General features: G+C 46.7%; 1 protein-coding gene across 3 annotated transcripts in view; it reads left to right on the forward strand.

Moving 5' to 3' along the window:
- GABRR1 (gamma-aminobutyric acid type A receptor subunit rho1) overlaps positions 1-13060 on the forward strand; it is a 29757-nt gene extending 16697 nt beyond the window's left edge. For all 3 annotated transcript variants that reach the window (XM_044388898.3, XM_026511824.4, XM_044388899.3), the window contains 6 exons: positions 330-553; positions 5028-5110; positions 7380-7520; positions 9590-9742; positions 11490-11686; positions 12599-13060. In XM_044388898.3, the coding sequence (XP_044244833.2) occupies positions 330-553; positions 5028-5110; positions 7380-7520; positions 9590-9742; positions 11490-11686; positions 12599-12892 (1092 nt within the window). In that variant the 3' untranslated portion in view covers positions 12893-13060. The remainder of the gene's footprint in view (positions 1-329; positions 554-5027; positions 5111-7379; positions 7521-9589; positions 9743-11489; positions 11687-12598) is intronic.
- The last annotated feature ends 999 nt before the right edge of the window (positions 13061-14059 follow it).

Raw genomic sequence — 14059 nt, forward strand, 5'->3', positions numbered from 1 at the left:
CGGGTTATCCCAGCTGAGGGGCCAAGGAGCTGGGGTGCTCATCCCGCCCTACCCACACCCCCCCCCCAACAGCCTGAGGGTCAGCAGTGCTGGCGGCGGCACCTGGTCAGTGTGGAGGCAGATGCCGGGATGGGCTGGCCGCGGGAACACCGGTTCGGCTAGCGACGTCTGGCTGCGCCCCTCCCCTGCAGCCCTCCTGCTGCAACAAACCCCAGGCACCGGACCCTGCGGCTTCATTCCAGCCAGGCGGCGGGCTCCGTGGGGCGCCCGGGGTCCCGCGGGCACCAGCAGGTTCAGTGTGTGCGCCCCCCTCTCCGCCCCTCCCCCAGGACTTCACGATGACCCTCTACCTGAGGCACTACTGGAAGGACGAGAGGCTGTCCTTCCCGAGCACCAACAACCTCAGCATGACGTTCGACGGCCGGCTGGTGAAGAAGATCTGGGTCCCCGACATGTTTTTCGTGCACTCCAAGCGCTCCTTCATCCACGACACCACCACGGACAACGTCATGCTGCGGGTCCAGCCCGACGGGAAGGTGCTCTACAGCCTCCGGTAAGGGCCTCGCAGCCTCCCCGCGCCGCCGCTCTCCCGGAGCTGCTCTGACTCCCAGGGGCGGAAAGGCCGATCGTTCGTCTAACCACAGCTTCAGTGCTGCTTTTTGGCCTTGACCAGCCACCCTCGAACCTCTCAGGAGGCTCCACCTTTCAACGTCAAGGGAAACCACTTTTACCCACGATTTGTGGGTAATACTTGTAAGGAATTATTTAGTCTCCAAAACACATTTGTGGAAATTTCTCAAGCTGATGCTCATGATTTATGCCTTATCCTGTAGGTTATATTTTAATTTAAAAATTTTAGGGGCGCCTGGGTGGCACAGCGGTTGAGCGTCTGCCTTCGGCTCAGGGCGTGATCCCGGCGATCTGGGATCGAGCCCCACATCGGGCTCTTCCGCTGTGAGCCTGCTTCTTCCTCTCCCACTCCCCCTGCTTGTGTTCCCTCTCTCGCTGGCTGTCTCTATCTCTGTCAAATAAATAAATAAAATCTTAAAAAAAATTTAATAAAAGTTTTATTTAGACTCTACTGGGAGTCAGCGAAATAGATAACGTATTCTTCTGAAAGCCTTGCCTCCTTAGATGTCTACAGTTCCCATCTTCCAGGTATATTTTAGAACTTGGCCTAAAAGAAATTCTTTACCTTACGTGGCCAGCCACAGGCATGTGTGCTGCCCTTTCTCACCACATAGTCCCACTCGAGAAACTCTGGAAATCCCGGGACGCTTTATGACTCTAAATGGTATTCTGAGCATCACTTTTATAATATAAAGAATATAATCTGTTTTTCTTATGAGCTCAGATGTCTTAGAAATGTTCAAGCGCTCATTACTCACTGACCTGGAGAAGCTTCCCTTAAACACAGGCGCCCCAGCCTGGCTTTCACTGCTGGCCAGCTTTAGAATCTCACGGCGTCCCCCTGGCCCTCCCGGGGAGGACTTGTGCAGGTGAGCCGCGGGCCTTCACCGAGAAGGGGCTCTGCTTGCTGTGATTTACTCCTCCTGTGCTGGGCTCATGTGCATTTCCGTTTTGTTTTGCTTTTTGAAGATTTTATTTATTTATTCGACGGGGGGTGGAGATAGAGCAGGAGTGGGGGGCAGGGAGAGGGAGAAGCAGACTCTGCGCTGAGCAGGAAGCTGGATGCGATGTGGGGCTCCACCCCAGGACCCCAGGATCATGACCTGAGCTGAAGGCAGACGCTTAACAGCTGAGCCGCCCAGGCGCCCTGGTGCATTTCAGCTTTAAAGACTTTGTTTTGGCAAAGATGAATCCATACTCCGGTGTCAAAGTACGGGATGCCTGGACACGGTGTATTTTTTGCATCAAAGACGGGAATGTTGAAGGGAATTTCTGCCCCCATCCTCCAAAGGAGTACTTATGCTGATCCCTCAGTACTCACCCTGGCTTGGGACCCGAGCAATTGGTTACCAGACTCAGAGTGGAGTTATGGGGTTTTCCTCTCCACAACTTGAAATGCCTCCCCCCATAGAAGAGCTCCAGAGGGTCAAGGAGGTGCAATCCCTTCCCCCAGCCGTGTTGGGTTGGTTCTCCCTGGAGTCCTCACATCTGAGGCAGGCTGTCAAGCATCCTAAAGCTCAAAAACCACCAACAAAACCTCACAACCTAACGGCACCACCAGGGACACAAAAAACTAGACCGTAATGCACGTGACTTCCGGTGTGCTGGTAAGTGTCTCACTACTGGTTGTCTGGGCTGAACGTGCGCATACATACGGGTGCGTAAGCTTGTCGTAAACGTGGCTGATACAGACGACCTAGAGTACATGACTTATAAGTGAAACATATATGTAATACTTTTTGTTATAAACCCCATACACTTATAACTTCAATATGACTTCCTATTTCTTACAAAATCCCATTTTTCCCAGTTTTATTGAGATATAATTGACATATAACCTATTATTTTTTATAATTCTATCACCAATAATTCTACAAAATCATGCAATGAAAAAATGTTTTGTAAGCATTTTTGTGATTATGTGATTTATAAATGAGTGTAGATCTGATCAAAAAGATTGTTGATATTTTTGTTTGTTTTATTATTTTTTTAAGTAATCTTTAAACACAACATGGGGCTCTAACTCACAACCCCGAGATCAAGAATCACGTGCTGTACCAACTAAGCCAGCCAGGTGCCCCTATTTTGTTTATGACAAAATGAAACAGCCCAGAACGATGTAGGAACTTCATTCATTCATCAGAGACATAGCAATTTCCTTGCTGAATTGGATAATAGCTTTTAAATACTGGAAGATGGTATCCTAAATTTTTTGTACTATTTATATGTAATGGCAAAAGATATAACAGACTTTTAGGTTTAATCTGCTTTCTTAATTCTAGACAATCTACAAAACAATATATCAAGCTCTGATTTGTAGCATTGGCTGATTTCTATAGTGCAAATACTGCCATCACAGCTGACTTCAAACTACCAACCTGTCGTCACTCAATGCAGAGTTGGGAAGAACGCATAGCAGCACACTGTCGGATAGTATTTTCCACCAAGTAAACATTATAGATGTAACTTCAGCTGTATCAATAATGGTAAAATAAGTAAGAAGTGATGATTTTTGAGTATTTATTAGTCTGTTTTAAATGTAAGTTACTTAAGTTTATATAATTTCATTTTTTTTAAAGATTTTATTTATTTATTTGACAGCCAGCAAGAGAGGGAACACAAGCAGGGGGAGTGGGGGAGGAAGAAGCAGGCTCCCAGCGGAGGAGCCCGATGTGGGGCTTGATCCCAGGACCCTGGGATCACGCCCTGAGCCGAAGGCAGACGCCCAATGCCTGAGCCACCCAGGCACCCCTATAATTTCATTTTTAATAATGGCTATATTTAGGGGCGCTTGGCAGGCTCAGTCAGTAAAGTGTGTGACTCTTGATCGCGGGAAGCCCCAGGTTGTGTGTAAAGATCGTTTAAAAATAAACTCTTTAAAAAAATATAATAATGGCTTTATTGAACAACCAGCTTACAAACTTCCTGAAAACCTAGCAAGCAGCTTTCCTGAGCCAGATGAAGTCTAGCCCAGCACACTGCTGGATGTGATCACAGCAGCACTACATAAAAAACAAGGAAGTGGAAAACCCTCCTGTGTGTTCAGAATCAAAGTTGTCAGTGAGCCTCCTTGTGGCTGAAACAGATGCTTTGATTTTTCGTCGCAAATAAAGTCATAAGTTTGTTTGATTTAAGTGAAAAAAAAAAAGAGGCCTTGATTGTGGCCAGAGGGAAAGATTTGTGAGATTGTTCTTGGGAGAGAGTTGTGAGCATGCCATGAGCCTTCAATGGGACTTCTCCGAGAGCTTGGTACACGTGTGCCTACCAGTGGGAGACACTGCTGTCAGAGGGCAAGAGAAGAGCCGTTAAACACCCTGTGGGTGTTGTGGGGCCAGTCTGTACTCCCAGGGTTGTTGGGAATAGTTAATATATGTAGTAGAAAGCACAAGCAGGGAGGAGAGGCAGAGGGAGAGGGAGAAGCAGACTCCCTGCTGAGCAGGGAGCCCGGTGTGGGGCTCAATCCGAGGACCCTGGGATCATGACCTGAGCCAAAGGCAGACACTTAACTGACTGAGCCTCCAAGGCACCCGAAATTTCCATTTTAATTAAAAGTGATTGTTTTTTCCTTTTGGCCATGAATCATCCAGACAGCTTCTACAAGGTTATACATAGCAATTTTTTTGTGGTTGAAGGAAAAATAGTTTGTTCAGTATCAGCCAATAACTGTTAATCATATCCTGCCATGAGATTGCCCACGAGATGGGAGAATTTTCATCTATGACTAATGATCTGTGTTTGTTTATTCTTTGATGCAGAAGCCCATTTTCCTGTGTAAACTCAAACAGAACCATCAGATGCCAGCAAGCGCTTACATGCTGGTACAAAAAAGCTCTCAGTGTTTTTTCATTACTATGATCTCCATGGAATTATCCACTAAAAACACCCATGCCCACTAGGAGATATTATTATCAATATAAAAATATCAACATTGTAAAAAAAAAAAAGTGCCCAATTTGGCCACTGGCAGAAGGGTTTCATTAATATTATTTCTGATATGTTGTATATAAATGTTGAATATCGACAAATTCAATAAAAGAGCAGAAAAAAACTGAATTTATCTAAAACCAGAGAACAATATATGCTCCTATGGTTTCTTTTAAGAAGCAATATCATATGAGTTTTTATTTCACATTTTTATATCGATTGAAAGCATTGCTTCGTTAACATGCTTGAATGCGATAGAAGTTGGTAGAGACACTCTGGAGTTAAACCCAGAGTACTGCAATGACTTTATCATACTTTATCATACCTAAGCTACTTACCTACATCCTGACACCTTGCATATGAATTATAAGGAGGCAGTTATACTGGAAGGAAGCAGAGCCCTTTTCTGTTTATCATTTTGCACTTGTATTTTGCAGCCTCTGAAAATTTGGGCTTTGTCTTTTTGTTTGTAGGGTTACAGTGACTGCAATGTGCAACATGGACTTCAGCCGATTTCCCCTGGACACACAAACGTGCTCCCTTGAAATCGAAAGCTGTGAGTAGACTGTCCGGGACATCAGCACACAGATCCTGAGTAATTCCCAACACCACTAACTCTCAGTAGCAGGAACAGCTCCTCATTCATGGCTAGTGATTTTTTCAAGTGATTTTTTTAGATTAAATCTAAGTTCAGGGTAATTCTGAAAATCAGGAACAAGTCTGAGACTAAAACCTCTGCTCCCATAATTGACCCTTTCAACGCGCTACGGCAATGGCTTTAAACTTGGTTCCGTGGGAACCTCGGCAACTGCTGGGGAGGGGGTAGAGGGCTCAGCAAATGTGGGTCTCCTTGTGCAGCTGTTTCTACCTGCCGTCCAATGTGTGAACTCATTTTTGATCTGTTTTATTGTTCCTCTGCATAAGATTTCTGTCGAAGAAAAGATTTCTTGGCAAAAACCAGTTTGGTAACGATTGCCCGCGGGAACTGCCAAGGTGAGCGCAGGTGGTGCTTGAGAGTCTCAGGCACAGCTGAGGGGCCTCAGGACACTTGCACACACGGATGCCCTGCACAGGTTAAGAGCCAGGCCCCAGGAAGAGCAAGGCTGAGACAGCGTCAAGGACTACTGACTTACATCTCCAGCTCTCTACACAACTGCTCTGTTTTTCAGTTTTTGCCCCAATGCTTCCTCTGGTGGGCACGGTCTGGACTCCCCCATAACTCCAGCTGGCCCACTCCTCCCAAGTGAATACCAGCTCATGACCCCTGGCCCTTCCTGGCTGGTGACCAAGCCCTAGTGAGGAATCTCTTTGGCACAGGGCCTCTTTGTAAGCCTACCTGCAGTTGTGTGCAGTGAGCCAGGGATCCCCTGGCCCCAGTCATCTGGGGTGGAGGAGGGCAGGAATGTTGACACAGAGATCCAATGGACAGCTCCATAGGACACTGAATGTGGGAAAAGGGAGTAATAAACCCCAGGACCAAGGGAGGGACTACCCACCGCATAGTGGCTTTCTGCCTGCTGTCATTTCATCCTCACCAGAAGGTTACTGTTATCTCCATTATACGTGGAGGGACATAGCACTAAGGACTTAACTCATTGGCTCCAGTACCCTGCTTTCCCCAGTACACCCAGGCACTCCATCACGAAGGTAGCGCCTTCCAGGTTGCATCAGTCAGGGTGCACAGAGAAGCAGAATATTGGAGATGCATGCTAAGAGATATTGAGTGCAAGGAATTGGCTTGTGTGAGCGTAGGGGCTGGTGGGGCAAGTCTGCCATCTGCAGGGCAGGCTGGTGGGAAGGGAAGGCTGGGAACCCCCGTTGGGACCTGAGCCTGTCCTCCACAGGCAGAATTTCTTCTTCTTTGGAGAAACCTCAGGTCTGCCCTTAAGGCTTTTCAACTGATGGGATCAGGCCTACCCAGGTTGTCCTGGATCATCTCCTTTACTTCTGGTGAAGTGGTTGTAGGCGTCCCATCTAGAAAGCATCTTCAGAGCAACAGCTGGGTTAGTGTTTGATTGAACAACTGGGTCCTAGAACCTAGCCAAGTGGATATATGAAACCAACCATCACACAGGTCAAGGGTAAGACATACAATAAAACAGAGGAATGAAATAGGACAAGAACAGTTGAACACACAAGCAGACTGCACCGGCCATTGTTAGGTCTTACCTCAGTTCTGTCCAGGCTGCAGGTAGGTTTGCTCAGCTGGACTCAGTGTGCGCTCAACGAAAGCAGGCGAGGGTCAGGACGCAGAAGCGCCAGAGGGCATGATCGTTCTGGGGGCATCACTGATTCTACCCTGGGTAGGAGCCATTGGAAGCCTGCAGAGAAGGGGCTTGTGTTCTGCTGCCATCACTTTATGGGTCGTTTCTCTCTAGAACGCCGCCCTTATTACCTGGAGAGTATTTAAAGATATTCGCCATCAAGGATGCAACACTACACTTAGGAAGGAGAAAAGAAAGGGCTAAATCAGCCTAGGTCTGTAAGGATGGTCTGTAAGCGGTTTTGCCACAATTTCACCATTTCTGCTCTACAAGTATACCAATTTCGTGTATGGTAACCTACTAAATGGCAGGCTGAATTGTGGGGCGAACGCCTTTGCAGGAATTAGGAGCATTTGGCTTGAGAGTTTTGCTCTGACGACTTCTGGAAGACTGGGGAGAATTTGTCTTTTTTAAAAATGTTGTTTTGCTTTGTTTAGACTGTGGATTTTTATTCCAACTCTCTTACTACCATCCTGATAGTTGGTGTAGGAGATGTGGAGCTGCTTCCACGGAGCCCCCCAGACAGGCCCGGCTCCCCACCGCTGTCTCTCGTCTTTTCAGATGCCTACACGGAGGATGACCTCATGCTGTACTGGAAAAAAGGCAATGACTCCTTAAAGACAGATGAGCGCATCTCGCTCTCCCAGTTCCTCATTCAAGAATTCCACACCACCACTAAACTGGCCTTCTACAGCAGCACAGGTGGGGCGGGGGTGAGGGGGGCTGGGGGGGCCGGGGGGGTCATCCTCCCTTTCAGGAAAGGTGTGAATTGGGTGTCAAGGGAGCACAGCTGGTGCCACCTGGATTTGAAGCCAAAGGTGGAAATCCTAAATCAGGTCTCGGGGTGGCCAGCACCGGGGAGACGTGATTTTTGGAAAAGCGTCCGAAGTGAGGCCCTAGAATACATCAGTAAGGACTCAAACATCAGCCATGTGAGGAGGTTTGTTTGAACCAATCCTTTTGCCAGTGTAGCAATCCCCCGATGGGATTCCCAGAACCCCCTCCTCTGAGGCAAGAAACGGTTCAATTTTAGGTCTATTGATTTCCATTCCCTCTGCTCCACTCAACTAATCCTGTCTCTCTCTTTCTCTTTTTTTTTCTCTTTGCTTCAGTGAATTTTCTCTTAAGTATGCTGCTTGCACAGTCCCTCTTTGTGGCCTTGTGAGCCTCTGGGCTCAGCGGTGTATGGGCTTGTCACCTCTCCTTGCCTGGGGGCATGCTCTGTGGTCCTCCTCCTGGCAGCTGAGGGGAACAGCTCTCTCCAACCCTTACCTCCGGGTTGACTAATCACCTTTCAGGATGATATTATTCAAATCTTTATGTAGTTTCTTTCTTTCTTTTTTAAGTAGGCTCCACGCCCAGCGTGGCTGCCCAGTGCCGGGCTTGAACTCACGACACTGAGATCAGGACCTGAGCTGAAATCAAGAGTCGGATGCTTAGCTGACTGAGCCACCCAAGAGCCCCTCTTTATGTGGATTCTTTTGCCAAAATTTTGCATGACTGTGCAGGAAGTGCAACCTTTCAAGTCTTCCAATCCGCAACGGAGGGCACTGTTCTACTCCCAGCATGTCGCTGCAATCCAGCATATCTCATCTTCTGTATATATCGCTTAGGAGTCTTGGTTTTTCAGGGGATCCACACTTCATCCATAGCAATCTGACACTTCCTCTTGTCTTAGTCTGTTTGGGCTGCTATCACAAAATACCATAGACTGGGTGGCATCTATAGAACAGACATTCACTTCTCACAGCTCTGGACGCCGGGAAGTCCAAGATCAAGGTGCCGGCAGAGTCAGTGTCCAATGAGAGCCCACTTCCTAGTTCACAGACAGCCAGTTCTTGCTGTGTCCTCGCATGGGGGGAGGCGCAAGGGAGCGATCTGGGGTCTCTTTTATAGGCGCACTAATCCCACTCATGATGCAATCACTTCCAAAGGCCCCACCTCCAAATATCATCACGTAGAGGATTAGGTTTCAACATACAAATTTTGGGGGGACATGGTCAGTCTACAGCACCTGCACAGTCCCTTTCTGGGACTGTTTAACAGTGATAACCATTGCATTATAATTATCCAGGACGCCAGGTTTTCAAGTTAATGTTGCCAAGTCTCCATTTCATTTTCAGTCCTCGTCATCCCAGGTTTATCCTGCTTTTTCCTTTTCCTTCCATCTTTCTCCTGTTCCTTTGACCGCCCCCATGCGTATTTCCTCCTTGCAGAGAACACAAGGGCAGAGCTGAAGCGTAGCTGAACCTGTGATCGTTCACTGTTCCTAAATGCAATGTATGGGTTAGCTTGGGATTTTAACTTTAAAACATTTTCCTCCATAAAGAAATCCAAAGGGGCTTGTTTAAGTAAATGTGTCTCGAACTTTATCATGCCTATAAATCATGTGGGGAGTGTTGTTAAAAGGAGATTCTGATGCAGTAGGTCTGGGCTGGGGCCGAGAGTCTGCATCTCCAATAAGCAGCTAAGTAATGGTGACATTGCTAGGCTCTGTCCCAAAACGTGACAAGAGTCTAAATGGCCTTCTCAGGGGGTTCGTTTACATACAGGACAGGGGCCAAAGATGCCTTGAGAGGGACTCACCCAGGTGGTGTTGGTTGTCATATAATCACTCTGGAGTCCATGGTTTTTCTCACTTAAGCTTTGTAACGGTATGGCAAGTTTCCAGGAGAGTGTCTAAGGCATTCACGAGTCCCTGAACAGAAGGGGTCGTGTGCGGGAGCTGAGTAGCTGTGGCGTGTGCGATCTTTTCTTTCTGTGTCCCCCAGGCTGGTACAACCGTCTGTACATTAACTTCACCTTGCGACGCCATATCTTCTTCTTCTTGCTCCAAACTTACTTTCCTGCCACCCTGATGGTCATGCTGTCCTGGGTGTCCTTCTGGATCGACCGCAGAGCCGTGCCTGCCAGAGTCCCTTTAGGTAAGGAACATCTCAAGTGTGTCTTTCGGGCGTCTAAAATACAAGTAATTTCTTCCAGATGAAACTGTTCATTTCAAATTGGTTCTAAACCTCTGTTGGCGTGATTACTTGGAAACACCAGGTTATTGATTCACGGGTAAAATGCCATTATTAAGAACCTATGTCTCCAGGGTCCCACAAGTGCCCATGCAAACACCCCAAGTTTTGTTAGAACCATGTTCTGGAGTCAGTGGTCCTGGTGTGTGGGTGCTTTCTCTGCCCACCTGCGGAAGGAAACCATGTTCCATAACAGGGTTTCTCCAAAGGCGGCCCAAGGGATCTTTGCAATGGAATCTCTGGGGGAAATTGTTAAAAAAGAAGAATCCTGTGTCTCATCTACGTGTATAGAATTAGAATCTCTGAGAAAGGACCGGAACCTACATTTTGAACAAGGTCTCCTGGTCATTCTTATACACGCTCACGTCTGAAAATCCCTACTCTGTAAGCATTTCAGGAATAGCTATTTGCCATCAACTCTCTCCCCCACCTTAAATATTGTGCCCGCTCAGTCACGCACACCACCATTGCTCAGATGGTTCCGAGGCTTCGAGGGGCAGGGTCATCCCCCAGGTTTTAGTGACACTGAATTGGAACTGGCCCTTAAGGTGACCCCAGTCCCCTGTGATTCGATGCTTGCCAAGCAAATGCTCTCAGTTTAATTTGAAATCCCAGGCAAGTACCCCTGACAAACGCCCTGTCCTTTAACAGGTGTTCTGTAGCTTGAATGGTCACCGTGTTAAATAAACAACCATTTTAGTTTTAAAAATCTAACCCCCCTAAATGAAGTTAACATCAATTCTTGGTAAAATTGACCTCCGCATCCTCAAGTCAACACTGGTGAATGGGCGGCCAGGGCTGGCATGGGGGTGGCTGCCAGAATGGCCCTGACAACTAATAATGCAGGCCCAGGACTGCAAGATCCTATACCAGCAACAAGGACACAAGTACTGAAATATACCTAGTGCACTTCTTTCCCTTTTTGGAGAAGTAGTTACAAGAAACACATATATACCTGCTCATTATATAATCTCTGTTTTATTTATTTATTTATTTATTTATTTTTAAGATTTTATTTTTTAAAGTAATTTCTATGCCCAACGTGGGGCTGGAACTCACCACCCCGAGATCGAGAGTCGCATGCTGTATTGACTGAGCCAGCCGGGGGCCCCCATAAATCTCTGTTTTAATCAATTGAATGGAAATAAATATCTTACTGCCAAAAATTTCTAGGGTGTGCTCTCTACGGAAGGACAAAGTGAGACAGGTGTTTGGGAGGATGTGGAGGGGAGGGAATGGGTGAGGAGGTGGGGGAACAGGAGACGCTTTATAAAAGCTAAATCTTGAGGGGCACCTGGGTGGCTCAGTGGGTTAGGAGTCTGCCTTAGACTCAGGTTGTGAGCTCAGGGTCCTGGGATGGAGCCTTGGGTAGGGCTCCCTGCTCAGTGGGGAGTCTGCTTCTCCCTCTCCCTCTGTTCTCTCTTGCTCTTGTTCTCACACGCTCTTAAATACATAAATAAATAAATAAATAAATAAATAAATAAATAATAAATCTTTTTAAAAAAGTGCTAAATCTTGAAAGATGAATAGGTGTTTGCTAGACGGAGGGGCAGGGAGGGAGATATTCTAGGCGGAAGGAGAACAGAAAAAGAAGAGAGGAGTGATGGCCTCCAGGGTGTTCAGTGAAACTTGTGTCTCACTCTATTTGCAGGGATCACCACTGTGCTGACCATGTCTACCATCATCACGGGCGTGAACGCCTCCATGCCCCGCGTCTCCTACATCAAGGCAGTGGACATCTACCTCTGGGTCAGCTTCGTGTTCGTGTTCCTGTCGGTGCTGGAGTACGCCGCCGTCAACTACCTGACCACGGTGCAGGAGCGCAAGGAGTGCAAGCTGCGCGAGAAGGTGACCTTGCCACGAGTGAGGCGTCTGCTCAGGGATAGAGCCTGGTCCTGCTTCGGACCGTGGACAGGTCAAACCTTCTCTGTAAATTGGGGCGGTGACATCCCCTCCTCCACCTACTTCACAAGCTGGTGTGAAGAGCAAACAAAATAGTGTGTTAAAACAGTGCGACATTTACCCTGGGCTACATCTTTCAGTCGTTCAAATATTTATTTAGCACCTACCATATACCAACAGCTAAGCCAAGTTAACTAAGACAGAGTCCCTTTAATCATGGTGGTGTTCATTGTTTAGTGCTAAAAATAGATGACAATTCAACATGGTGAAACAATTATTTGTGAACCCACAGGTGTAATCAAACAAACAAACAAACAAACAAGCAAACCCCTTCCAGGGAAGCACCTCCTCCATTCTAGGAACTTCTCTTTCATACGTGACCTTGTGCAGCTTCCATCATTTCCCAGATCATCTTCCCTCCCACCCAACTTTTCTTTCTTCCTCCTGTCTGCAGTCAAATGGTTATTTCCTCCAGAAAACTAAACCTAAGTAGGAGTAAACTATCTCCACAATCCCCACCCCATCACACTACACACACCTAATGTTATCTGCAAATATTTTTATCAGGGCTCCTATCCATTTGTAATCTCAGAGAGAACAGCACAGTTATCTGATCATGAACATTCAGGTTGGTCTCTGATACCATGTGATGTTCCCTAAGAGTTGCTCCATAGACTTGGAACAAAAATGGGCACCTGCTCTTTTAGCCGGTCTGCAGAGCCAACACCGTTATTTTCCCATGCCCCACCCCTAACTGGGAATAAAAGAAACTAGAAAAGGCAGCCCCGACCAGCATGCGGTTTCTTCTGAGAGCTGGAACTGAGCTCGCATCACAGCGTGTGTTTGCTGTGTTCGCAGCTTCCCTGCACCTGTGGACTACCCCAGCCTCGCGGGGTCATGCTGGATGGCAGCTACAGCGACGGGGAGGTTAATGACCTGGGCAGCTACATACCGGAGAACGGAGAGAAGCCAGACAAGATGATGGTGCAGCTGACCTTGGCCTCGGAGAGGAGCTCCCCGCAGAGGAAAAGTCAGAGGAGCAGCTATGTGAGCATGAGGATCGACACCCATGCCATTGATAAATACTCCAGGATCATTTTTCCAGCGGCGTATATTTTATTCAATTTAATATACTGGTCTATTTTCTCATAAATGCCTGTTAACTCTATAAATTTCACATTCTTCTGTAGGCACCACAGAAATACCTGTGTGACGAACATAATTCAAGGTTATGATGCAATTGAAGTCCCCCTACCCATCCTTCTCCAGCTTTCCAAAACTACATGGACAAGACACTCACTGATTTAATTTGCACTTATTAACCACCTATTGTATCCACAGCATTATACTCGGTGCTGCCAGGAATAGGACACCCGTAACAACTGGTGATAGTTGTTCCTGGGGAGCCCCTGGAAAAGCACACTGCCAGTGTTGTGGACACACAACACTCAACCTCTTTTAGACCCTAGGTGCTTATTCACACGAATGATGTCCTCTGTATGCATGTCATTATATTCTCTGGACGAGATGGAATCAGGAAGCACCTAAAGGTCACTTGCACAGAACATACATGCACCTAAATCCCCACTTTCACCAAAACTCATGCCTCGCTTCATAGTCTAGTCCCTATTTTTCAATGTGTCTCCTCATGTTTATCTTAATACAAGGCAATAATAATTTTCCTATTCTTATTTACGTCTATGGTTCATGAAGTTTGACCTCTTCAGAAGCAAAGCTCTTTAGATTGCTGCAATGGCTTCTGATTCGGGGCGGAGGGGGAAATTTCCCTGATAGGAAGACTATGAAGAAGAGGGTGTGTGCATGCGTTCTGTCAGTTCTGTCATAGAGATAACTAGCCTAGAAAACTTGTGTTTCAGTGTTTCCTGTTTCATAATCACTGCTTCATGTAGCTCCGCCTTGGAGCATGTCCTGGTTCAAAGTGAAGTCCTTTCTCAGTAAGGTGATATCTTCACTGAGGAACTTGGGAATAGACAGTTTTCTGCATAAACATTTCAAGAAAATGCATAATTTGGAGCTACTACCTGTAACTCATTAGGATGAGAAATACATGGTTTCTGAAGAAAAAAAGAACACCAGAAAGAAAAAGAAATGGGAAGACATCACTGAACATCTTGAGTGAATGCCAGCATTTTCTGTGAACCAGAAAATGATGGTCACCTCTCACCAGGGCATGGGATAAGAGAGAGGGTTCTCATTTGATGTGTTATTTAAAAATAAGTAAGTTATTCATACTATATATCTACAGGATCAACCCCCACCAAACTTATCCAAACAGTATTTGTTTGAAACTCACTTTAA

This window comes from Ursus arctos, unplaced genomic scaffold (assembly GCF_023065955.2).
Source record: "Ursus arctos isolate Adak ecotype North America unplaced genomic scaffold, UrsArc2.0 scaffold_13, whole genome shotgun sequence".
NCBI lineage: Eukaryota > Metazoa > Chordata > Mammalia > Carnivora > Ursidae > Ursus > Ursus arctos.